This window comes from Bombina bombina, chromosome 5 (assembly GCF_027579735.1).
Source record: "Bombina bombina isolate aBomBom1 chromosome 5, aBomBom1.pri, whole genome shotgun sequence".
Taxonomy (NCBI): Eukaryota; Metazoa; Chordata; class Amphibia; order Anura; family Bombinatoridae; genus Bombina; species Bombina bombina.
In genome coordinates this window covers 1,162,115,483-1,162,142,160 of record NC_069503.1, presented here as the reverse complement: position 1 = coordinate 1,162,142,160, position 26,678 = coordinate 1,162,115,483, and the positions used below count along the sequence as shown (strand labels likewise).

General features: G+C 42.7%; 1 protein-coding gene across 2 annotated transcripts in view; it reads left to right on the top strand.

Moving 5' to 3' along the window:
* The window catches only part of FBXL6 (F-box and leucine rich repeat protein 6), a 441,814-nt gene that overhangs the window by 282,073 nt on the left and 133,063 nt on the right, over positions 1 to 26,678 (top strand). For both annotated transcript variants that reach the window (XM_053715504.1, XM_053715503.1), the window contains one exon: positions 5,578 to 5,691. In XM_053715504.1, coding sequence (XP_053571479.1) covers positions 5,578 to 5,691 — 114 coding nt within the window. The remainder of the gene's footprint in view (positions 1 to 5,577; positions 5,692 to 26,678) is intronic.

Sequence of the window (26,678 nt, the reverse complement as noted above, 5' to 3'; positions counted from 1 at the left end):
TGCACTCTCCCCCATCTCATCCCTCTGCTTGCTGACTGCACTCTCCCCCATCTCATCCCTCTGCTTGCTGACTGCACTCTCCCCCATCTCATCCCTCTGCTTGCTGACTGCACTCTCCCCCATCTCATCCCTCTGCTTGTTGACTATCTCTCCCCCATCTCATCCCTCTGCTTGCTGACTGCACTCTCCCCCATCTCATCCCTCTGCTTGCTGACTGCACTCTCCCCCATCTCATCTCTCTGCTTGCTGACTGCACTCTCCCCCATCTCATCCCTCTGCTTGCTGACTGCACTCTCCCTATCTCATCCCTCTGCTTGCTGACTGCACTCTCCTCCATCTCATCCCTTTACTTGCTGACTGCACTCTCCCCCATCTCATCCCTCTGCTTGCTGACTGCACTCTCCCCATCTCATCTCTCTGCTTGCTGACTGCACTCTCCCCCATCTCATCCCTCTGCTTGCTGACTGCACTCTCCCCCATCTCATCCCTCTGCTTGCTGACTGCTATCTCTCCCCCATCTCATCCATCTGCTTGCTGACTGCACGCTCCCCATCTCATCCCTTTGCTTGCTGACTGCTATCTCTCCTCCATCTCATCCCTTTACTTGCTGACTGCACTCTCCCCATCTCATCCCTCTCCTTGCTGACTGCACTCTCCCTATCTCATCCCTCTGCTTGCTGACTGCTATCTCTCCTCCATCTCATCCCTCTCCTTGCTGACTGCACTCTCCCTATCTCATCCCTCTGCTTGCTGACTGCTATCTCTCCTCCATCTCATCCCTCTGCTTGCTGACTGCACTCTCCTCCATCTCATCCCTCTGCTTGTTGACTGCACTCATCTCATCCCTCTGCTTAGTGACTGCACTCATCTCATCCCTCTGCTTAGTGACTGCACTCATCTCATCCCTCTGCTTAGTGACTGCACTCATCTCATCCCTCTGCTTAGTGACTGCACTCATCTCATCCCTCTGCTTAGTGACTGCACTCATCTCATCCCTCTGCTTAGTGACTGCACTCATCTCATCTCTCTGCTTAGTGACTGCACTCATCTCTCTACTTAGTGACTGCACTCATCTCATCTCTCTGCTTAGTGACTGCACTCATCTCATCCCTCTGCTTAGTGACTGCACTCATCTCATCCCTCTGCTTAGTGACTGCACTCATCTCATCCCTCTGCTTAGTGACTGCACTCATCTCATCCCTCTGCTTAGTGACTGCACTCATCTCATCCCTCTGCTTAGTGACTGCACTCATCTCATCCCTCTGCTTGCTGACTGCTATCTCTCCTCCATCTCATCCCTTTACTTGCTGACTGCACTCTCCCCCATCTCATCTCTCTGCTTGCTGACTGCACTCTCCCCCATCTCATCCCTCTGCTTGCTGACTGCACTCTCCCCCATCTCATCCCTTTACTTGCTGACTGCACTCTCCCCCATCTCATCCCTCTGCTTGCTGACTGAACTCTCCCCCATCTCATCCCTCTGCTTGCTGACTGCACTCTCCCCCATCTCATCCCTCTGCTTGCTGACTGCACTCTCCCCATCTCATCCCTCTGCTTGCTGATTGCTATCTCTCCCCTGTCTCATCCCTCTGCTTGCTGACTGCTATCTCTCCCCATCTCATCCCTCTGCTTGCTGACAGCTATCTCCCCCCCATCTCACCCCTCTGCTTGCTGACTGCTATCTCTCCCCCATCTCATCCCTCTGCTTGCTGATTGCTATCTCTCCCCTATCTCATCCCTCTGCTTGCTGACTGCTATCTCTCCCCCATCTCATCCCTCTGCTTGCTGACTGCTATCTCTCCCCCATCTCATCCATCTGCTTGCTGACTGCACTCTCCCCCATCTCATCCATCTGCTTGCTGACTGCACTCTCCCCCATCTCATCCCTCTGCTTGCTGACTGCACTCTCCCCCATCTCATCCCTCTGCTTGCTGACTGCACTCTCCCCATCTCATCCCTCTGCTTGCTGATTGCTATCTCTCCCCTATCTCATCCCTCTGCTTGCTGACTGCACTCTCCCCCATCTCATCCCTCTGCTTGCTGACTGCTATCTCTCGGCCATCTCATCCCTCTGCTTGCTGACTGCTATCTCTCCCCCATCTCATCCATCTGCTTGCTGACTGCACGCTCCCCATCTCATCCCTTTGCTTGCTGACTGCTATCTCTCCTCCATCTCATCCATCTGCTTGCTGACTGCACTCTCCCATCTCATCCCTCTGCTTGCTGACTGCACTCTCCCCATCTCATCCCTCTCCTTGCTGACTGCACTCTCCCCATCTCATCCCTCTGCTTGCTGACTGCACTCTCCCCATCTCATCCCTCTCCTTGCTGACTGCACTCTCCCCATCTCATCCCTCTGCTTGCTGACTGCTATCTCTCCTCCATCTCATCCCTCTCCTTGCTGACTGCACTCATCTCATCCCTCTGCTTAGTAACTGCACTCATCTCATCCCTCTGCTTAGTGACTGCACTCATCTCATCCCTCTGCTTAGTGACTGCACTCATCTCATCCCTCTGCTTAGTGACTGCACTCATCTCATCCCTCTGCTTAGTGACTGCACTCATCTCATCCCTCTGCTTAGTGACTGCACTCATCTCGTCCCTCTGCTTAGTGACTGCACTCATCTCATCTCTCTGCTTAGTGACTGCACTCATCTCATCCCTCTGCTTAGTGACTGCACTCATCTCATCTCTCTGCTTAGTGACTGCACTCATCTCATCTCTCTGCTTAGTGACTGCACTCATCTCATCCCTCTGCTTAGTGACTGCACTCATCTCATCCCTCTGCTTAGTGACTGCACTCATCTCATCCCTCTGCTTAGTGACTGCACTCATCTCATCCCTCTGCTTAGTGACTGCACTCATCTCATCCCTCTGCTTAGTGACTGCACTCATCTCATCCCTCTGCTTAGTGACTGCACTCATCTCATCCCTCTGCTTAGTGACTGCACTCATCTCGTCCCTCTGCTTAGTGACTGCACTCATCTCGTCCCTCTGCTTAGTGACTGCACTCATCTCATCCCTCTGCTTAGTGACTGCACTCATCTCATCCCTCTGCTTAGTGACTGCACTCATCTCATCTCTCTGCTTAGTGACTGCACTCATCTCATCCCTCTGCTTAGTGACTGCACTCATCTCATCCCTCTGCTTAGTGACTGCACTCATCTCATCCCTCTGCTTAGTGACTGCACTCATCTCTCTACTTAGTGACTGCACTCATCTCATCCCTCTGCTTAGTGACTGCACTCATCTCATCCCTCTGCTTAGTGACTGCACTCATCTCATCTCTCTGCTTAGTGACTGCACTCATCTCATCCCTCTGCTTAGTGACTGCACTCATCTCATCTCTCTGCTTAGTGACTGCACTCATCTCATCCCTCTGCTTAGTGACTGCACTCATCTCATCTCTCTGCTTAGTGACTGCACTCATCTCATCCCTCTGCTTAGTGACTGCACTCATCTCATCCCTCTGCTTAGTGACTGCACTCATCTCATCCCTCTGCTTAGTGACTGCACTCATCTCATCCCTCTGCTTAGTGACTGCACTCATCTCATCTCTCTGCTTAGTGACTGCACTCATCTCATCCCTCTGCTTAGTGACTGCACTCATCTCATCTCTCTGCTTAGTGACTGCACTCATCTCATCCCTCTGCTTAGTGACTGCACTCATCTCATCCCTCTGCTTAGTGACTGCACTCATCTCATCCCTCTGCTTAGTGACTGCACTCATCTCATCTCTCTGCTTAGTGACTGCACTCATCTCATCCCTCTGCTTAGTGACTGCACTCATCTCATCCCTCTGCTTAGTGACTGCACTCATCTCATCCCTCTGCTTAGTGACTGCACTCATCTCATCTCTCTGCTTAGTGACTGCACTCATCTCATCCCTCTGCTTAGTGACTGCACTCATCTCATCCCTCTGCTTAGTGACTGCACTCATCTCGTCCCTCTGCTTAGTGACTGCACTCATCTCATCCCTCTGCTTAGTGACTGCACTCATCTCATCTCTCTGCTTAGTGACTGCACTCATCTCATCCCTCTGCTTAGTGACTGCACTCATCTCATCCCTCTGCTTAGTGACTGCACTCATCTCATCCCTCTGCTTAGTGACTGCACTCATCTCGTCCCTCTGCTTAGTGACTGCACTCATCTCATCCCTCTGCTTAGTGACTGCACTCATCTCATCTCTCTGCTTAGTGACTGCACTCATCTCATCCCTCTGCTTAGTGACTGCACTCATCTCATCCCTCTGCTTAGTGACTGCACTCATCTCATCCCTCTGCTTAGTGACTGCACTCATCTCATCCCTCTGCTTAGTGACTGCACTCATCTCATCCCTCTGCTTAGTAACTGCACTCATCTCATCCCTCTGCTTAGTGACTGCACTCATCTCATCCCTCTGCTTAGTAACTGCACTCATCTCATCCCTCTGCTTAGTGACTGCACTCATCTCATCTCTCTGCTTAGTGACTGCACTCATCTCATCTCTCTGCTTAGTGACTGCACTCATCTCATCTCTCTGCTTAGTGACTGCACTCATCTCATCCCTCTGCTTAGTGACTGCACTCATCTCATCCCTCTGCTTAGTGACTGCACTCATCTCATCCCTCTGCTTAGTGACTGCACTCATCTCGTCCCTCTGCTTAGTGACTGCACTCATCTCGTCCCTCTGCTTAGTGACTGCACTCATCTCGTCCCTCTGCTTAGTGACTGCACTCATCTCATCCCTCTGCTTAGTGACTGCACTCATCTCATCTCTCTGCTTAGTGACTGCACTCATCTCATTCCTCTGCTTAGTGACTGCACTCATCTCATCCCTCTGCTTAGTGACTGCACTCATCTCATCCCTCTGCTTAGTGACTGCACTCATCTCATCCCTCTGCTTAGTGACTGCACTCATCTCATCCCTCTGCTTAGTGACTGCACTCATCTCATCCCTCTGCTTAGTGACTGCACTCATCTCATCCCTCTGCTTAGTGACTGCACTCATCTCATCCCTCTGCTTAGTGACTGCACTCATCTCATCCCTCTGCTTAGTGACTGCACTCATCTCATCCCTCTGCTTAGTGACTGCACTCATCTCATCCCTCTGCTTAGTGACTGCACTCATCTCATCCCTCTGCTTAGTGACTGCACTCATCTCATCCCTCTGCTTAGTGACTGCACTCATCTCATCTCTCTGCTTAGTGACTGCACTCATCTCATCCCTCTGCTTAGTGACTGCACTCATCTCATCCCTCTGCTTAGTGACTGCACTCATCTCATCCCTCTGCTTAGTGACTGCACTCATCTCATCCCTCTGCTTAGTGACTGCACTCATCTCATCCCTCTGCTTAGTGACTGCACTCATCTCATCCCTCTGCTTAGTGACTGCACTCATCTCTCTACTTAGTGACTGCACTCATCTCATCTCTCTACTTAGTGACTGCACTCATCTCATCCCTCTGCTTAGTGACTGCACTCATCTCATCCCTCTGCTTAGTGACTAGTCTCTCCTCCGTCTCTTCACTTTCCCCATCTAGACAGCTTGCTTGTCTTTCCTCTCGATTTTCTATAAATGTCTTACCTTTTCTGCAGAATGGTTCCTGTTCCAATTTGAAGATTCTGGAGCTCAATACTGAAATAAAACAGGGAGAGAGTCACTTGCAGATCTGTATTGAGGCCTTGCAGAGTGGCTGTCCTAAGCTGGAGGTAAATGTAATTTTCATCTATAAGCTGAAGGTTAGTAGAATCGTTAGACTAGGCCCTCAAATCACAAATGTAATCAAAGGTTTATAGTGCCAAGTGGTACATAAATCAATCTAAAGCTAACTCCTTAAGTATTGGGTTCTTAAAGCATTGATTGACACCCTATAAATATATGGAGTGTTCTTAGATTGAGCATGTTAAGTCCCAGGCGCACCGCAGAGTTATGGGACCTCTGACAAGTACAACACATAAACCGTACGCCTCCAAATACTAGAGATTTTTGAAGATTTAAAAGTGCACATGGGATATAGTGTCCCACTACAGTACACCAAGTATCTATAGACCCCAGTCCCAGCATTTTCTTTTGTGAGTGCAGAATTTCACATTAAGATTAAAGATACCTGCTATTTAGTTGTGAATATATCAGAAACACCCTCATAGGTGTGAACATGGCATCAACATATACAATACATTCACCCATCTGCCCTTGTGATCCTTAAATGCTCTAATCTAATCATGAAACCTTTTGTGAAGTCATCTCGTTTTGTTTTGTATTAATATCTGTTCCAAATACACAGTAACCCATTTATCTAATTTTTCAATTGTATTTGTGCCACAGAACTCCCCCTCTACTGTGCATTGGGGTACATTTTCCATGAGCCCCTTACTTCTGGGATTTAACTCCTGGCCACTAGGAAGAGGCAAAAGTTTCCCAAAACTCTGAGTATTCTACCCCTCCTACCTCAGCCAGTATAATCTTTGCTTCCCAGGACGAGGTGAAGAATTGAGGTGCTCTTATGATTTTTCACTGAGAGGGATCCTCAGACTGATTTGAGGCCTATTTTTTCTCTCAGAGAGCTGCTACTGAAAGACAGACTAATATAGGGTAGTGACACAATACACCCATGCCTGCCACAGGTGTCACGGGGACCGGTCCTTTAGCCTCTTCCTGTTTGGTTGTCGAGATACTCCTTACATAGATACTCTGCTGTGACATACACAGCATTGGATGGGCTCTCTACTGGTAGCTGCCATTTCAGCAGTGTGTAAGTTGAGTGGACTGGGCGCGGTTTCAGGTAAGTGCTGACATCTGTTTTGCACTCACATAGTCCACCAGATATTAGTAGGTACAGGTATGATCCAGAACATCGCTTGCTTTTCTAATGGCAGTGAGAGTCCACAAATTCATTCATTACTGTTTGGAAATACAACACCTGACCACCAGGAGGAGGCGAAGACACCCCACCTAAAGCATTAAGTATCCCTCCAAGTTACCCTACTTCCCAAGTAAACAAAAGATCTTTTTGTTTAGGAAAGCTTATCACCCGACTCAGTAACAAATTCATTTCACTTACCTAACAGTTGTCCTCATCTATCTCCTCACAAATTTCATTCTCACCTCTGCAGTCCCCACCTCCTGTTTCCCATCCTCCTACCGATTGTAAGTTCCCACGGGAAAAGGGTCCTCAATTCCCCCTGTATTTGTCTTTTATTGTATTGTTTCATGGTTGTACATTTTTGTAGAACATGCAAACAGTGTCAGCACCTATATATTTACTTTAAAGACCTCTCCGCAACTTGAATGTTAGGGTTTACCTCTCAAACAACATTGTTCCAAATAGAATGTGTGGAACTATACAATAGTGTCTTAACCACTCACCTCCGTTTTGGTCATCGACACCGGCTGCTATATCTCTACCTGGATATTTGATGTGACCGTCCCTCTGGAAGCAGAGCCGCTTCACACTGTAAGTGTCAATTCTATCCACTTGTATTATACAAGAAATTGACCCTCAGTGACTTGTCTAGCTCATCTCGCTTCAGGTCTCCATCGATCCTTCAGCGTCTGACGTCATCAGACCTCACTTCCGGTATCGCGTGTCCCAGCCGTCTTGTGAGGTGAGTGGACTAATGCGTGCAGGATACCAATTCTCTGCCGTGCAAGCCTCTGTTTCCAAATAATTCTTTGCTCAATGAATTGGATGCACCGGAAGCCAGATATGTGAAACAGGTAACTTTATTCAAAGAAATCTTAAAAAGCATTACAATGCTAAATGGCAATAGAATCTCCTACTTCAGCGTGAGTGGTGTGTGTCCCACTCCAGGGACTGCTTGCTGACGCGTTTCGGCGCAAAAGGCCGTAATCGTAGCTGCAGTCACTTGTCCTAATGATCCTTATATATCCATTAGAACAAGCTAATAGGTTAAAAACAAACTCCACCTTCTTTTACCTGTAGTGGAACTTTAAACACACCCACAATATGGTTTATTAGATATCTTAAAGGTAAAGAAAATATAATGAAACAACTTCTTTCCCAATATCTACAAATATATGTTTAAAACCATAGCCTCACTTACAGTTATTTAAACTCCTTTCTTACATGTTGCAAAAATATTTTAGGACTGCTATTAAGATAAAACATTTATACACTTTTACTCTGTAAACCTTAATTATTCTAATCTTTCTAGAGAACATTCTATACCAATTAATGTGAAAACATATATAAGTCTAGCTTTTATGTTCACTTTAGATAAGCATAATAATACAGAAACAATTCTAGTGTACATAATCACTTGTAACAGTTCCTAAACTATGTCAACATCTTACAATTAATGATTCTCTCTCAGAGAAAGGGTCTATGTAAAAAGGGGTGGGTCCTTTTAAACACTCATAACTTCTCAAGAATCCTGTCAATGCTAACAACGCTCTAATGTGAACAATATCAATCAAAACCTTATGGTATTGACCGGTTATTCTGCATAACTACTTATATGCTTGTGTATCTTACATATAATGTTGCTCTTCACGCTTATGCTCACAATTCTAATGACGTGTTCTTCCATAAATACCAATTAAACAGTACACTGATGTGTAACAACTCAAATTCACTATAGCAATATTACGATAAATTGAAAACTTGTATAAACAAATGGATGAAACTTTATTGAATACACAGGCCCATTGATTCTATTCCCAAAAATTGATCAAATCGAACTCGGAATTTAACCCACTGGGTATTCTTGTTCTGAGCCTATGTATCCAATAAGCCTCTCTTTTATACAACACTTTTTCTCTATCACCTCCTCTGTACCCACATTTCACTAGTTCAATACTTTTCCATCTAAAGGATTTGGTACTGCTACCATGCTCTCTTTTAAAATGTTGTACTAGAGGTGTGGTGAGTTTGCCCGCTTTAATGTTTGTTAAGTGTTCCCTTATCCTTTCCCTGGTTTCTCTCGTTGTTAAACCTGTATACTGTACCCTACATTCAATGCAGGTAATAAGATATACAGCAAAACTCGATCTGCAATTTGAACACGAGGAGTGATCACATTTTTCCCCAGTAACAGTGCATTCGAATCCATCACCTTGTTGTAAGAATTCACACGCTGTACACTGTGCATAACTACATTTACAAGTGCCTTTAAATCTTAACCAGGAAGAATTATTATTTGGTTTCTCAGATTTAAGCTGTGTAGGTGCTCCTCCCTCTTCTGAAGGCATATCTACAGCCTTTTGGTATTATATGTGTCAGTTTATCATCCGCTGTTAGCATAGAGAAGTGCTTCCTTAGTATGTTACAAATTTGATGATATTGTAAACTATATTCTGTAATGAATGTGACTCCCTTAAACTTATCATTACTTCTTTCCTTATGTTTGAAAAAAGATGTTCTGTCTGTTGCAGCAATCCTATCTTTCGAAGCTTTAATCTCACTGTACTTGTATCCTCTATTTCGAAATCTCTCCTCCAGCTCCAGAGCTTGTCTTTCAAATTCCATATCCAATGTACAGTTTCTCCTTAATCTAATGAACTGCCCATTAAGGACAGACTTGAAGACCCTTTTTGGATGACTGCTCTGGGCATGGAGAAGAGTGTTTCCCGATATAGGTTTCCTATACACTTTAGTGACCACTTTCCCATCATTATTGCCAGACATGTTCACATCTAAATAGTTAATGCTTACAGCATTATATTCATAAGTGAACCTAATGCCTGTATCATTTGTATTGAGGGTCCCAACAAATTCTGCTGCTTCCACATCACTACCTTTCCAGATGACCAAAAGGTCATCTATATACCTTTTATAATACAAAATGTTCTTTTTCCAGGGTCCATCACCCGCATAGATGTGGGACAGCTCCCACCAACCCATGAATAGGTTGGCGTACGAGGGGGCAAACTTGGCCCCCATAGCTGTCCCACATCTCTGCAGGTAATAGACACCTTCAAAGACAAACATATTGTGTGTCAGCAAGAATTGCGTTACCCGCAACACATATGATCGGAAACCTTGATCATAGTTAGTGTACCTTTCCAAGCAATACCCCAGTGCTTCCAAACCTTTGTCGTGTGGTATGGATGAGTACAGGGAAGTGACATCAATAGTGAGCCACCCATGTCCCTGTTGCCATTGTACCTCATCCATTTCTTCCAACAATTGTTTTGTATCACGTAGGTAGCTTGGTAATTGCTTTACAAGTGGCTGTAAAATTTCGTCCAACCATTTTGAAAGTGGTTCAATCATAGAACCAATCCCACTAATTATTGGTCTGCCTTTAACTTCCACCAAGGATTTATGAACCTTGGGTAGAAAGTTAAATATAGGGGTAACCGGATTTTCAACTAAGAGGTAAGAACTGGTTTGTTTGTCTACGTAACCTTCTTCATATCCTTCATCTATTAGATGGCTTAATTCACGTTTAAACCTTCCAGTTGGATTAAAATCTAGTATTTGATATTGTTTATAGTCTGTAAGTTGCCGTAGTTTCCGATCATATGTGTTGCGGGTAACGCAATTCTTGCTAACACACAATATGTTTGTCTTTGAAGGTGTCTATTACCTGCAGAGATGTGGGACAGCTATGGGGGCCAAGTTTGCCCCCTCGTACGCCAACCTATTCATGGGTTGGTGGGAGCTGTCCCACATCTATGCAGGTGATGGACCTTGGAAAAAGAACATTTTGTATTATAAAAGGTATATAGATGACCTTTTGGTCATCTGGAAAGGTAGTGATGTGGAAGCAGCAGAATTTGTTGGGACCCTCAATACAAATGATACAGGCATTAGGTTCACTTATGAATATAATGCTGTAAGCATTAACTATTTAGATGTGAACATGTCTGGCAATAATGATGGGAAAGTGGTCACTAAAGTGTATAGGAAACCTATATCGGGAAACACTCTTCTCCATGCCCAGAGCAGTCATCCAAAAAGGGTCTTCAAGTCTGTCCTTAATGGGCAGTTCATTAGATTAAGGAGAAACTGTACATTGGATATGGAATTTGAAAGACAAGCTCTGGAGCTGGAGGAGAGATTTCGAAATAGAGGATACAAGTACAGTGAGATTAAAGCTTCGAAAGATAGGATTGCTGCAACAGACAGAACATCTTTTTTCAAACATAAGGAAAGAAGTAATGATAAGTTTAAGGGAGTCACATTCATTACAGAATATAGTTTACAATATCATCAAATTTGTAACATACTAAGGAAGCACTTCTCTATGCTAACAGCGGATGATAAACTGACACATATAATACCAAAAGGCTGTAGATATGCCTTCAGAAGAGGGAGGAGCACCTACACAGCTTAAATCTGAGAAACCAAATAATAATTCTTCCTGGTTAAGATTTAAAAGCACTTATAAATGTAGTTATGCACAGTGTACAGCGTGTGAATTCTTACAACAAGGTGATGGATTCGAATGCACTGTTACTGGGGAAAAATGTGATCACTCCTCGTGTTCAAATTGCAGATCGAGTTTTGCTGTATATCTTATTACCTGCATTGAATGTAGGGTACAGTATACAGGTTTAACAACGAGAGAAACCAGGGAAAGGATAAGGGAACACTTAACAAACATTAAAGCTGGCAAACTCACCACACCTCTAGTACAACATTTTAAAAGAGAGCATGGTAGCAGTACCAAATCCTTTAGATGGAAAAGTATTGAACTAGTGAAATGTGGGTACAGAGGAGGTGATAGAGAAAAAGTGTTGTATAAAAGAGAGGCTTATTGGATACATAGGCTCAGAACAAGAATACCCAGTGGGTTAAATTCCGAGTTCGATTTGATCAATTTTTGGGAATAGAATCAATGGGCCTGTGTATTCAATAAAGTTTCATCCATTTGTTTATACAAGTTTTCAATTTATCGTAATATTGCTATAGTGAATTTGAGTTGTTACACATCAGTGTACTGTTTAATTGGTATTTATGGAAGAACACGTCATTAGAATTGTGAGCATAAGCGTGAAGAGCAACATTATATGTAAGATACACAAGCATATAAGTAGTTATGCAGAATAACCTGTCAATACCATAAGGTTTTGATTGATATTGTTCACATTAGAGCGTTGTTAGCATTGACAGGATTCTTGAGAAGTTATGAGTGTTTAAAAGGACCCACCCCTTTTTACATAGACCATTTCTCTGAGAGAGAATCATTAATTGTAAGATGTTGACATAGTTTAGGAACTGTTACAAGTGATTATGTACACTAGAATTGTTTCTGTATTATTATGCTTATCTAAAGTGAACATAAAAGCTAGACTTATATATGTTTTCACATTAATTGGTATAGAATGTTCTCTAGAAAGATTAGAATAATTAAGGTTTACAGAGTAAAAGTGTATAAATGTTTTATCTTAATAGCAGTCCTAAAATATTTTTGCAACATGTAAGAAAGGAGTTTAAATAACTGTAAGTGAGGCTATGGTTTTAAACATATATTTGTAGATAATGGGAAAGAAGTTGCTTCATTATATTTTCTTTACCTTTAAGATATCTAATAAACCATATTGTGGGTGTGTTTAAAGTTCCACTACAGGTAAAAGAAGGTGGAGTTTGTTTTTAACCTATTAGCTTGTTCTAATGGATATATAAGGATCATTAGGACAAGTGACTGCAGCTACGATTACGGCCTTTTGCGCCAAAACGCGTCAGCAAGCAGTCCCTGGAGTGGGACACACACCACTCACGCTGAAGTAGGAGATTCTATTGCCATTTAGCATTGTAATGCTTTTTAAGATTTCTTTGAATAAAGTTACCTGTTTCACATATCTGGCTTCCGGTGCATCCAATTCATTGTACATTTTTGTACCCATGGACAGCACTGCAGAACCTTTCGGCGCTTTATAAATAAAGAGTAAGAATAATAAAAACTCCCCTTCTGGCAACCGGTGTAAGCTTACACTGTTTTCCTTTTCATCCCAGGTCACTGTCAGAGGAAGGATAGTGCTGTATCTGCGCCACAGCAGAAATCCTGGTACTGTAAGTCCCTTTTTTCTTTTTCTTTTTGAGGATCATCTCCTGTAATGGAAGCACAGAAGGGACTGGCATCATACAGGTGACTGGGTGGCACCTATATCACCTCAGTGAATTATTTGGAGGGTATAATGTATCCGTTTATTAGGATACCACTGCGGCTTAGAGAGAAGACATGGAGTATCACTCCTGAGACAGGGACATAGCCAGTTCCTGTGCCTGGATTTTTCACTATAGGTTAGGTAGAGAGTGACGTGTGGGGCTCTCTGCCTTTATTTTAAAGACTTTAATTTGGAGTGGCTTGGCCAATACGGCGGCATAGTCAGCACTTTGCGCCTATTCTAAACAGTGCAGGGGCGGGTCTTCTGAATCGTTATGCAACAAGATTTGGCACGCTCTTTCTCTACTTTTCTGCTCCGATTGCGATCAGAGGTCTTTGGCACCGGCTTTTTTCTCTTTCGTCTGGGTACAAAATATCTCAATCCGAGAGGTGGTGAGTGCCCCAGTCTCAGCACAGGGCGATTAGAGGTGCAAAGAGTGTTTTTCTGTGAATTTGTACGAGTTATCTGATGGATCACATATACTTAAGCCATGGAGGACAACTTTAATTTCTTTTTAAGGACCGGATCAGTCCACGGATTTCATCCTTACTTGTGGGATTACGCCTCCTGGTAGTAATAGGAAGAGGTAAAGTGAGGTGTTAGTTTAGATTCTTCAATCAAGAGTTTTTTTATTTTTAAAATGGTGCCAGTGAGTGCTATTTTATTATAGGGTGTAGCCGTATTCCTTGTCAGCCTCTAGAGTAGAGCTACAGGTGGCTTTAAAGCAATGGGAAGTGGTGGGATTAAATTCTCACTGCGCCTCCCATACTGTGTGCTGCCCTTCAGATGATGGTCTTAGCAGATATTAACTAAGACCCTGTATGTCTCCACAGAACTGCAGGAGGGAAAGAAGACCTCTTGATCCTGTGGGACCGTTCATGCTGTCGCTCAGCATTAAGGTATGTGCAGCGTTTTATTTCTGGGACAGTATTACCTCAGAGAAAGCTGTAATTATTACTTATCTGACTCCCCTAATTTATTTGCACCTCTTGGCTTCTCTGCTTAATAAGGGGGAAGATGCGGTGGGAGATGGTCATGACAAGGAGCGATATTAAGCTAAAGGCTCCTATTGTAACGCATGATGGCTGTGGGCAATGACGCTGGGGACCCTGGTTACGGAGTTATGAAATTACGGCTCCGGTGTAGGGGTAAATGTTTTTTATTATGGGCATGAAGTCCGGATAGTTGAAGCGACATTTGTGTGTGTTAGAACGTATTATAAGAGACATTTTTTGGCCGGAAGAACTTGTGTGTTCTTTAACACTCACGAAGGGCGGGGCTATCTTCGCACGCTCAGAGAAAAGCCGCGCAGTTGTTTTCTGGCTACGGAGCATCTGGATTCAGTGACATTACTGGCATTACTAAGACCGCATGGTAAATTAAAGCAAGCGGTCTTAGGCAGTGGTCAGTGTAACGTGGGGGCAGGTAGGCGCCTCGACAGAGCTGTTGAGGCGACAGAGATGTAATGTTTTCTTGTCATTTATTCTCCAAGCACATTAGATTAACTGCAGAGTTGCTGTGAAAATTGTGATTTATTTTTTAAAGATACAGTTACGTCCTGTTTTAGGACTGACAGTTAGTGAGTGCAGTATAATTGTGTTATTTGATCATTTAAAGGCACAGTTACACGCTGTTTTCAGGAGATTTTGACAACAGTCATATTAGGCTGTTCTCATATTATTTCTTATTATTTCATGTTTTAAGTGCAACAGGTTACATTTTTACAACCCACGACCAAATTTGCCTTGCTTAATTTGTTATCATGGAGGATCTTCAGAACATTACATGTTCCATGTGTTTGAATGCCAATGTGGAACCTCCTGTTACTTTTTGTCCCTCATGTACTGAGAGGGCATTACAGTTTAGAGAGCAAATTTTCTTTGATAAAAGTTTGACAAAATGGGATGCTTTTCAGGGTTCTACCGATGAGATACAGAGTATGCTGCAACTTTCTCCCCAAGCGTCAGAGCCCTTAACGCCTGCTCAGGCGCAGCCTAGTACCTCTGCAGCTTCTGCTACGATTACACTACAGGACATAGCTGCAGTTATGTCATCTACTCTTTCAGATGCGTTATCGCAGAAGGAAGGACACCCACGTGGTCAATACAGCTTCTGATGCTTTGATGGCGATCTCAGATGTACCCTCCCCGGGCTCTGAATTGGAGGCTATGGAGGTCCTATCCGAAGGCAAACTTTCTGACTCAGAAAGTGTCTTGCCACTGACAGATTCAGAAGTGGTTTCCTTCAGGTTTAAACTGGAACACCTCCGCCTGTTATTGTGGGAGGTTTTGGTGACTCTGGACGACTGAGATTCAATTGTGGTTCCTCCATAATAATTGAGTAAGTTGTATAGATATCTAGAAGTCCCTTCTTATTCTGATGTTTTTCCAGTTACTAAGAGAACTTCAGAGATTATTGCTAAGGAATGGGAGAGACCAGGTATTCCATTCTCTCCTTCTCCCGTTTTCAAGAAAATGTACCCTATAGCTGACGCTATCAGGGATTCTTGGCAGACGGTCCCTAAGGTGGAAGGAGCTATTTCCACCTTGGCTAAACGAACTACTATTCCTATTGAGGATAGTTGTGCTTTCAAAGACCCTATGGATAAGAAATTGGAGGGTCTTTGTTCATCAGGGGCTGCTATTGCAACTGGCGGCCTGCATTGTTGCGGTTACAAGTGCGGCTGCTTATTGGTTTGATGCTCTGGAAGAGTCTTCTTTGGAAGAGATACAGGATATAATTAAAGCTCTTAAATTGGCTAAATCATTTATTACAGATGCTTCTCTGCAGATTACCAAATTGACGGCTAAGAGTTTGGGTTTTTCCATCTTAGCACACAGAGCCTTATGGTTGAAATCTTGGTCTGCGGATGTGTCATCCAAGTCTAAGCTTCTGGCTATTCCTTACAAGGGGAAGACCCTGTTCGGACCTGACTAGAAGGAAATTATTTCTGACATCACGGGAGGCAAGGGTCATCTCCTCCCTCAGGATAAAAAATCCAAACAGAGAGGTCGACAGAGTAATTTTCTTCCTTTCGAAATTTCAAGGGAATCCCCCCTTCCTCTTCCTCTAAACAGGAAGGGAACTATTCACAAGCCAAGTCTACCTGGAGACCCAACCAGTCTTGGAACAAGGGTAAACAATCCAGGAAGCCTGCGGCTGCTCCCAAATCAGCATGAAGGGCTGGCCCCCGATCCGGGACCGGATCTAGTAGGGGGCAGACTTTGCTTCTTCATCCAGGCTTGGATACAAGACGTTCAGGATCCATGGGCAATAGAAATAGTGGCTCAGGGATACAAATTGGAGTTCAGAAATTCTCCCCCCAGAGGAAGGTTTCTTCTTTCACGATTATCTGCAGACCAGATAAAAAGAGAGGCGTTCTTGCGTTGTGTAAGAGACCTCTCCTCCATGGGAGTAATCTGTCCCGTTCAATTCAGGAACAGGGACAGGGGTTTTATTCAAATCTGTTTGTAGTTCCCACAGAGATCATCACAAGTTCCTGAGGTTTGCCTTTCTGGACAAACATTTTCAGTTTGTGGCCCTCCCTTTCGGTCTGGCCACAGTGCCCAGAATTTTCACAAAGGTTCTGGGGTCTTTACTGGCGGTTCTAAGACCGCGGGGCATTGCAGTGGCGCCTTATCTGGACGATATACTAATCCAGGCGTCATCATTTCAACTGGCAAGGTCCCATACCGACATTGTACTTTCTTTCTTAAGGACCCACGGGTGGAAGGTAAACCTGGAAAAGAGTTCGCTAGTCCCTCAGACACGGGTACCCTTTCTGGGAATTCTAATCGACTCTATGTCAATGAAGATTTTTCTGACGGAGGTCAGAAAGTTAAAGATTCTGAATACATGCCGAGCCATTCAGTCCAATCCTTGTCCGTCAGTGGCTCAGTGCATGGAGGTAATCGGATTGATGGTGGCGGCGATGGACATTGTTCCGTTTGCTCGTTTTCATCTCAGGCCTCTGCAACTAAGCATGCTTCGGCAGTGGAATGGAGATTATACAGATTTGTCTCTACGAATAAATCTAGACCAGGAGACAAGGGACTCTCTTCTATGGTGGTTGTCGCTGCATCATCATTCCCAGGGGACACGCAGACCCTCATGGGTGATTGCGACAATGGTTGCAGCCTGTTAGGATGGGGAGCAGTCTGGAACTCCTTGAGGGCTCAGGCGGTACGGACTCTGGCAGAGTCTCTCCTTCCCATTCAATATAATAGTTTAGAGCAATATTCAGTGCACTTCGGGCCTGACCTCAGTTGGCCACGACCCGATTCATCAGATTCCAGTCGGACAACATAACGACAGTGGCTTACATCAATCAGGGAGGAACGAGGAGTCCCTTAGCGATGATCGAAGTATCCAAGATAATTCAGTGGGCGGAGGCTCACTCTTGCCATCTGTCGGCGATCTACATCCCAGGGGTGGAAAATTGTGAGGCAGATTTTCTGAGCAGGCAGACTTTTCATCCGGGGGAGTGGGAACTCCTTCCGGAAATATTTTCAAACCTGATTCTCAGATGGAGTCGGCCAGAATTGGACCTTATGGCATCTCGTCAGAATGCCAAGCTTTCGAGATATGGGCCAGGTCCAGGGAACCCCAGGCCGAGCTGATAGATGCCTTGGCAGTTCCTTGGTCCTTCAGCCTAGCATATGTATTTCCTCCGTTTGCTCTCCTTCCCCGGGTGATTGCTCGAATCAAACAGGAGAGGGCATCGGTGATACTCATTGCTCCTGCGTGGCCTCGCAGGATTTGGTATGCCGATCTGGTGGACATGTCATCTCGGCCGCCCTGGAGGCTTCCATTGAGGAAAGACATTCTCATTCAGGGTCCCTTCCATCACCCGAATCTAGTTTCTCTGCAGCTGACTGCTTGGAGATTGAACGCTTAATTTTATCCAAGCAAGGTTTTTCTGATGCGGTCATAGATACTTTAATTCAGGCACGTAAGCCTGTTACTAGGAAAATTTACCATAAGATATGGCATAAATATCTTTATTGGTGTGAATCCAAGGGCTACTCATGGAGTAGGGTAAGGATTCCCAGGATTTTGTCTTTTCTCCAAGAGGGATTGGAGAAGGGGTTATCAGCTAGTTCCTTAAAGGGACAGATTTCTGCTTTATCTATTTTGTTACACAAGCGTCTGGCAGATGTTCCAGATGTACAATCTTTTTGTCAGGCTCTGACTAGAATCAGACCTGTGTTTAGACCTATTGCTCCTCCTTGGAGTTCAAATTTAGTTCTTAGAGTTATTCAAGGGGTTCCGTTTGAACCTATGCATTCCATAGATATTAAGTTATTGTCTTGGAAGGTTTTATTTTTGGTTGCTATTTCTTCTGCTCGAAGAGTGTCAGAGCTTTCAGGATTACATTTTCCATACATTTTCCATGCGGATAAGGTGGTGTTACGTACTAAACCTGTGTTTCTTCCTAAGGTTGTTTCAGACAAGAACATTAATCAGGAAATTTTTGTTCCATCTTTGTGTCCTAATCCTTCTTCTCAGAAGGAACGTCTGTTGCATAATTTGGATGTAGTCCGTGCTTTAAAGTTCTACTTGCAAGCTACTAAGGACTTTCGTCAATCATCTTCTTTGTTTGTTGTTTTTTCAGGGAAACGTAGGGATCAGAAATCTACGGCTACCTCTCTTTGTGGCTGAAGAGTATCATCCGTTTTGCATATGAGACTGCTGGACAGCAGCCTCCTGACAAAATTACGGCTCATTCCACTAGGGCTGTTGCTTCCTCATGGGCATTCAAAAATGATGCTTCTGTTGAACAGACTTGGTCGTCTCTTCACACTTTTTCTAAATTTTACAAATTTGATACTTTTGCCTCAGCTGAGGCTGTTTTGGGGAGAAAGGTTCTTCAAGCAGTGGTGCCTTCCGTTTAGGTTCCCTGTCTTGTCCCTCCCGTTTCATCCGTGTACTATAGCTTTGGTATTGTATGCCACAAGTAAAGATGAAATCCGTGGACTCATTGTGTCCTTAAAAAGAAAAGAAAATGTATGCTTACCTAATAAATTTGTTTCTTTTTGGACACGATGAGTCCACGGCCCACCCTGTTTTTTTTATAGACGGGTTATTCATTTTTTGTTAAACTTCAGACACCTCTGCACCTTAGCTTTTCCTTTCTCTTCCTAACTTTGGTCGAATGACTGGAGTGGGAGGGAAGGGAGGAGCTATATATACTGCTCTGCTGTGGTGCTCTTTGCCTCCTCCTGTTGACCAGGAGGCGTAATCCCACAACTAAGGATTAAATCCGTGGACTCATCGTGTCCAAAAAGAAACAAATTTATCAGGTAAGCATAAATTTTATTTTTTCTCTAGAGGAGACTAATCCTTGTATTTTAGATTCTGGTAAATGTATGTTATGTGATGAGGCCAGAGTTTATCCCCCTGCACAATTATGCCCAGTCTGTCTGAGCTCTGTTTTGCAGCCTAGATCTAAAGGGTCCAAGACTTCTCCAACTCCTGTTAAATTGATTAACCCTTCAGAGCCCTCTACTCCTCAGGACTCTTAGCCCCGTCATGCTGACATGCCACATGCAATGCCCTGTGGCTCAGATTCTTCCTCATACGGGACTTATTTGTCTCCAAGTAGATTTTGCATCACAGCTCCAGTCAGCTGTCTTGGCAGTAGTGAGTGCTTTTCCTGTCCTGGAAAGCAAAAAAGAAAGCTCTCAAGCATGTTTCTCCTGACACAGGAAACAGTTATTCTCTGGAGTCTGCGTTAATCAGCCTTTCTCCACATTCTACAACGAAAATTCCTTTGTAGCTTCCAAAGGTAAGATTTCTTCTTCTTATTCCGCAATTGAAAAGGTTGCAGAACCAGAAGAGGTTAATTTCAGGTCTACCTTGGACGTTCCAGAATCTTCTGATGAACCTAAGATTCCCAAATTGGAAATGATTTATCAGACAAGAGCTAAGGCTCTGGAGGTCTTTCCAGTCCCTGCTCGTGTGGTGGACATTATATCCAAGGAATGGGAGAAGCCGGGGATTCCTTTTCCTCATCTCCTAATTTTACCGGACTCTCAGCTGGAGTTAAGGAGTACTATTCCTAAGGTGGACGGAGCTATCTCCTCCCTGGCTAAGCTAACAACTATTTCTTTACAGGATAGTACCTCCATCAGAGACCCCATGGACATAAAAATGGAAGGATACTTGAGAAGGATGTTTAGTCAGATGGGTCTTCTTTTGCAACTGCCTGCGTTTATTGCAGCGGTAGCTGGAGTTGCCACCTTCTGGTGCGACTCTTTATCTGATATGGTTCTAGCAGAGACTCCATTTCAGGATGCCTATAAATACACCCCTCACCACACCCACAATTCAGTTTTACAAACTTTGCCTCCTATGGAGGTGGTGAAGTAAGTTTGTGCTAAGATTTCTACGTTGATATGCGCTTCTCAGAATTTTGAAGCCAGTTTCCTCTCAGAGTACAGTGAATGTCAGATAGATGTGAAGGGAGTATCACCTATTGAATGCAATGGTTTTCCTCACGGGAGATCTATTTCATAGGTTCTCTGTTATCGGTTGTAGAGATTCCTCTCCTACCTCCCTTTTCAGATCGACGATATACTCTCATATTCCATTACCTCTACTGATAACCGTTTTAGTACTGGTTTGGCTATCTGCTATATGTGGATGGGTGTCTTTCGGTAAGTATGTTTCTATTACTTAAGACACCCTCAGCTATGGTTTGGCACTTTATGCATTAATATAAAGTTCTAGATATATGTATGGTACTTATATTTGCCATGAGTCAAAGTGCATTTGTTGTAAACTTGTGGAGATTATATCTCCAGCTGTGGTTTGTAATAGTTGTCATAATAAACTTTCACATGCAGATAATGTGTCCATCAGTAATAGTACATTGCCTGTTGCTGTTCCTTCAACATCTTATGTACAAGATATACCTGTGAATTTAAAATAATTTATTGCTGATTCTATTCAGAAGGCTTTGTCTGCCATCCCGCCTTCTAATAAACGTAAAAGGTGTTTTAAAACTTCTCATAAAGTTGATATTTCAAATGACCGACAACATACTGAATTATCCTCCTCTGATGAGGATCTATCTGTTTCAGAAGATCCTTCCTCAGATATTGACACTGACAAATCTACTTATTTATTTAAAATGGAGTATATTCGTTCTTTGTTAAAAGAAGTGTTGATTACATTGGATATTGAGGAAACTAGTCCTCTTGATATTAAAACTAGTAAACATTTAAATTCTGTTTATAAACCTCCTGTGGTTACTCCAGAGGTTTTTCCAGTTCCTGATTCTATTTCTGATATGATTTCTAAGGAATGGAATAGGCCTGGTACTTCTTTTATTCCTTCTTCAAGGTTTAAATTTTTTTATCCTTTGCCAGCAGTTACATTGGAGTTTTTGGGAAAAGATCTCCAAAGTTGATGGGGCTATCTCTACTCTTGCTAATCGTACTACTATTCCTATGGAAGATAGTACTACTTTTAAAGATCCTTTAGATAGGAAACTTGAATCTTATCTAAGAAAAACCTATTTGTATTCGGGTCATCTTCTCAGGCCTGCAATTTCTTTGGCTGATGTTGTAGCTGCATCAACTTTTTGGTTGGAAAATTTAGAGCAACAAGAATTGGATTCTGATTTGTATAGCATTGTTCACTTGCTTCAACATGCTAATCATTTTATTTGTGATGCCATTTTTGATATCATCAAAATTGATGTTAAATCTATGTCTTTAGCTATTTAACCTATAAGAGCTTTGTGGCTTCAATCGTGGAATGCTGACATGACTTCTAAGTCCAGATTTCTCTCTTTCCAAGGTAATAAGTTATTTGGTTCTCAGTTGGATTCGATTATTTCAACTGTCACTGGAGGGAAGGGAGTTTTTTTGCCTCAGGATAAAAGACTTAAGGGTAAATCTATAGCTTCTAACCGTTTTCGTTCCTTTTGACAAAATAAGGAATAGAAACCTAATCCTTCCCCCAAGGAATCTGTTTCCAATTGGAAACCTTCTTCAAATTTGAATAAATCCAAGCCATTTAAGAAACCAAAGCCAGCTCCCAAGTCCGCATGAAAGTGCGGCCCTCATTCCAGCTCAGCTGGTAGGGGCAGATTAAGATTTTTCAAGGATGTTTTGTTAAATTCTGTCCAAAATCAATGGATTCTGAGTATTGTCTCTCAGGGGTACTGAATAGGATTCAGAATAAGACCTCCTGTGAGAAGATATTTTCTCTCATGCATCCCAGCAAATCCAGTAAAGGTTCAGGCTTTCCTGAAGTGTGTTTCAGACCTGGAGTTTTCAGGGGTAATCATGCCAGTTCCGTTTCATGAACAGGGTTTGGGGTTTTATTCAAATCTATTCATTGTCCCAAAGAAAGAAAATTCATTCAAACCAGTTCTGGATCTAAAAATTTTGAATCGTTATGTAAGAGTACCAACTTTCAAAATGGTGACTATAAGGACTATTCTGCCTTTCGTTCAGCAAGGACATTATATGTCCACAATAGACTTGCAGGATGCATATCTTCATATTCCGATTCATCCAGCTCATTATCAGTTTCTGAGATTCTCTTTTCTAGACAAGCATTACCAATTTGTCGCTCTTCCTTTTGGCCTAGCGACAGCTCCAAGAATCTTTTCAAAGGTTCTCTGTACCCTACTCTCTGTAATCAGAGAGTGGGGTATTGCGGTGTTTCCTTATTTGGACGATATCTTGGTACTAACTCACGGGTAGATTACTAGTTTTTGTTGGTAAGGGGTGCGTTGCTAACGCACAGTTTTTCCTTACTGCTCACCTCCAGTAACGCTGGTATTACGGGTCTTTAGAAATCCGGCGTTAGCCGCAAAAGTGAGCATAGAGCAAAATTTAGCTCCACATCTCACCTCAATACCAGCGCTGCTTACGGTAGTGGTAAGCTGGAAAAACGTGCTAGTGCACGATTTCCCCATAGGAATCAATGGGGCAGATTCGGCTGCAAAAAAGCAGCGTTTAGCTCCTAAAGCAGCCCTATTGATTCCTATGGGGAAAAACATTTTATGTCTACACCTAACACCCTAACATGAACCCCGAGTCTAAACACCCCTAATCTTACACTTATTAACCCCTAATTTTCCGCCCACGACATCGCCGACACCTGCATTATATTATTAACCCCTAATCTGCCGCTCCGGGCACTGCCGCCACCTACATTATACTAATAAACCCCTAATCTGCTGCCCCCAACATCGCCGACACCTAAACCCCTAATCTGCCGTCCCCAACGTCGCCGCCACTATAATAAAGTTATTAACCCCTAAACCTAAGTCTAACCCTAACCCCCCCTAACTTAAATATAATTTAAATAAATCTAAATAAAATTCCTATCATTAACTAAATTATTCCTATTTAAAACTAAATACTTACCTATAAAAAAAAACCTAAGATAGCTACAATATAACTAATAATTACATTGTAGCTATCTCAGGGTTTATTTTTATTTTACAGGCAACTTTGTATTTATTTTAACTAGGTACAATAGTTATTAAATAGTTATTAACTATTTAATAGCTACCTAGCTAAAATAAATACAAATATACCTGTAAAATAAATCCTTAACTAAGTTTCAATTACACCTAACACTACACTATCACTAAATTAATTCCCTAAACTAACAACAATTAATTACAATTAAATTCAATTATCTAAATTACGGGGGGAAAAAACTAAATTACTGAAAATAATAAAATAATTAAAAAAAATTTAAACTAATTACACCTAATCTAATCCCCCTAAGTAAATAAAAAAGCCCCCCAAAATAAAAAAAAAGCCGTACCCTACACTAAATTACAAATAGCCCTTAAAAGGGCCTTTTGCGGGGCATTGCCCCAAAGTAATCAGCTCTTTTACTTGTAAAAGAAAATACAATACCCCCCCAACATTACAACCCACACACCCAACCCTACTCTAAAACCCACCCAATACCCCCTTAATAAAACCTAACACTAACCCCTCGAAGATCACCCTACCTTGAGACGTCTTCACCCGACTGGGCAGAAGTGGACCTCCAGACGGGCAGAAGTCTTCATCCAATCCAGGCAGAAGAGGTCCTCCAGACAGGCTGAAGTCTTCATCCAGGCAGCATCTTCTATCTTCATCCATCCGGAGCGGAGCGGGTCCATCTTCAAGCCAGCCGACGCGGAGCATCCTCTTTTTCCGACGACTCCCGACGAATGAAGGTTCCTTTAAATGACGTCATCCAAGATGGCGTCCCTTGAATTCCGATTGGCTGATAGGATTTTTCCTACCTTAATTTCCGATTGGCTGATAGAATCCTTAGAACCTTCATTCGTCGGGAGTCGTTGGAAGAAGAGGATGCTCTGCGTCGGCTGGCTTGAAGATGGACCCACTCCGCTCCGTATGCATGTAGATAGAAGATGCCGCCTGGATGAAGACTTCTGCCCGTCTGGAGGTCCTCTTCTGGCCGGATCGGATGAAGACTTCTGCCCCTCTGGAGGACCACTTGTGCCCGGCTGGGTGAAGACGTCTCAAGGTAGGGTGATCTTCAAGGGGTTAGTGTTATTTTTTTTTAAGGGGGGATTGGGTGGGTTTTAGAGTAGGGTTGGGTGTGTGGGTGGTGGGTTTTAATGTTGGGGGGTATTGTATTTTCTTTTACAGGTAAAAGAGTTGATTACTTTGGGGCAATGCCCCGCAAAAAGCCCTTTATAGGGCTATTTGTAATTTAGTATAGGGTAGGGATTTTTATTATTTTGGGGGGCTTTTTTTATTTTATTAGGGGGATTAGATTAGGTATAATTAGTTTAAAATTCTTGTAATTATTTTATTATTTTCTGTAATTTAGTGTTTTGTTTTGTACTTTAGTTTATTTAATTTAATTGTAGTTAATTTAGGATTTTTTTTTAATTATAGTGTAGTGTTAGGTGTAATTGTAACTTAGGTTAGGATTTATTTTACAGGTATATTTGTATTTATTTTAACTAGAAAGTTATCAAATAGTTAATAATGTGTTAAGAGAAATTAGGAAAAAACGTAGGGCATTTAAATTATTAAAAGAAAATAGTACAGACTCAGCATACAATATTTATAAGGAATGTAACAAAGCATGCAAAAAAGCAATCAAATTAGCCAAAATTGAAAAATTAATTGCTAAGGATTCTAAGTCTAACCCTAAAAGGTTCTTTAAGTACATAAATAGCAAAAAATCTAAGAAGGATAATATAGGTACATTAAAATGCGTGGAGGGTAGCATGATAAATAATGACAGGGAGAAGGCTGAGGTACTAAACCAGTTTTTTTCTTCAGTATACACAAGAGAGGAACCATTGAATGATACTTTTGAACATAATAGAACATGCCAGTCCATACCACTAACTGGGTTTTGTTTAGAGGATATCAGGAAAAAACTGGAAAATATTAAGGTAAATAAAACTCCAGGCCCAGATGGAATACACCCAAGGGTGTTAAGGGAATTTAGCACTGTTATAGACAAACCTTTACTCTTAATTTTTCAAGACTCATTATCCTCAGGCATGGTACCCCAGGATTGGCGTAAAGCTGATGTGGTGCCACTCTTCAAAAAGGGAAGCAGGGATGATCCAGGAAGCTATAGACCAGTTAGTCTGACATCAATAGTGGGGAAGATATTTGAAGGGATTATAAGGGATTATATTGATGAGCATATTCGTGTAAACAAGATTATGAGTTCTAATCAGCATGGCTTTAGGAGAAATAGATCATGTCAAACTAATCTAATTAGATTCTACGAGGAAGTAAGTAAAAATATAGATAAAGGGGAATCAGTGGATGTGATATACTTAGATTTTGCAAAGGCATTTGATACAGTGCCACATGAGAGATTAATGCACAAAATTAAGGGACTGGGAATAGCTGAAAATGTTAGCTCATGGATAAATAACTGGATAAAAGATAGGGAGCAACGAGTAGTAGTAAATGGATCATACTCAGATTGGACAAAGGTAATCAGTGGCGTCCCCCAGGGATCAGTACTGGGCCCTGTTCTTTTTAATATTTTTATAAATGACTTGGAGCAAGGATTAAATAGCGACATCTCTATTTTTGCAGATGATACTAAGTTAAGTAAGGTCATAAGGTCAGAGCAGGACGAACTGTCTTTACAAAGGGATTTGCTAAAATTAGAACTATGGGCAAGTGAATGGAAAATGAGATTTAATACGGAAAAATGCAAGGTTCTACATTTTGGAAGTAAAAATAAGCAGGCTACGTATTTTTTAAATGGGACAAGACTTAGCCAAACACAGGAGGAAAGGGATTTGGGAGTAGTAATATATAACAAGCTAAAGATGGGTGCACAATGCAGGGCAGCGGCTTCAAAGGCTAATAAGATACTAGCATGTATTAAAAGAGGCATTGATTCAAGGGAGGAAAGCATAATTCTGTCATTATATAAAGCCCTGGTAAGACCTCACCTTGAGTTTGGAGTGCAGTTCTGGGGACCAATTGCTAAAAAAGATATTGCAGAACTAGAAAAAGTTCAGAGAAGGGCCACAAAGCTAATAAGGGGATTGGAGAAATTAACCTATGAGGAGAGGCTAGCCAAACTGGGTCTGTTTTCTTTAGAAAAAAGGCGCTTGAGAGGTGACATGATTACTTTATATAAA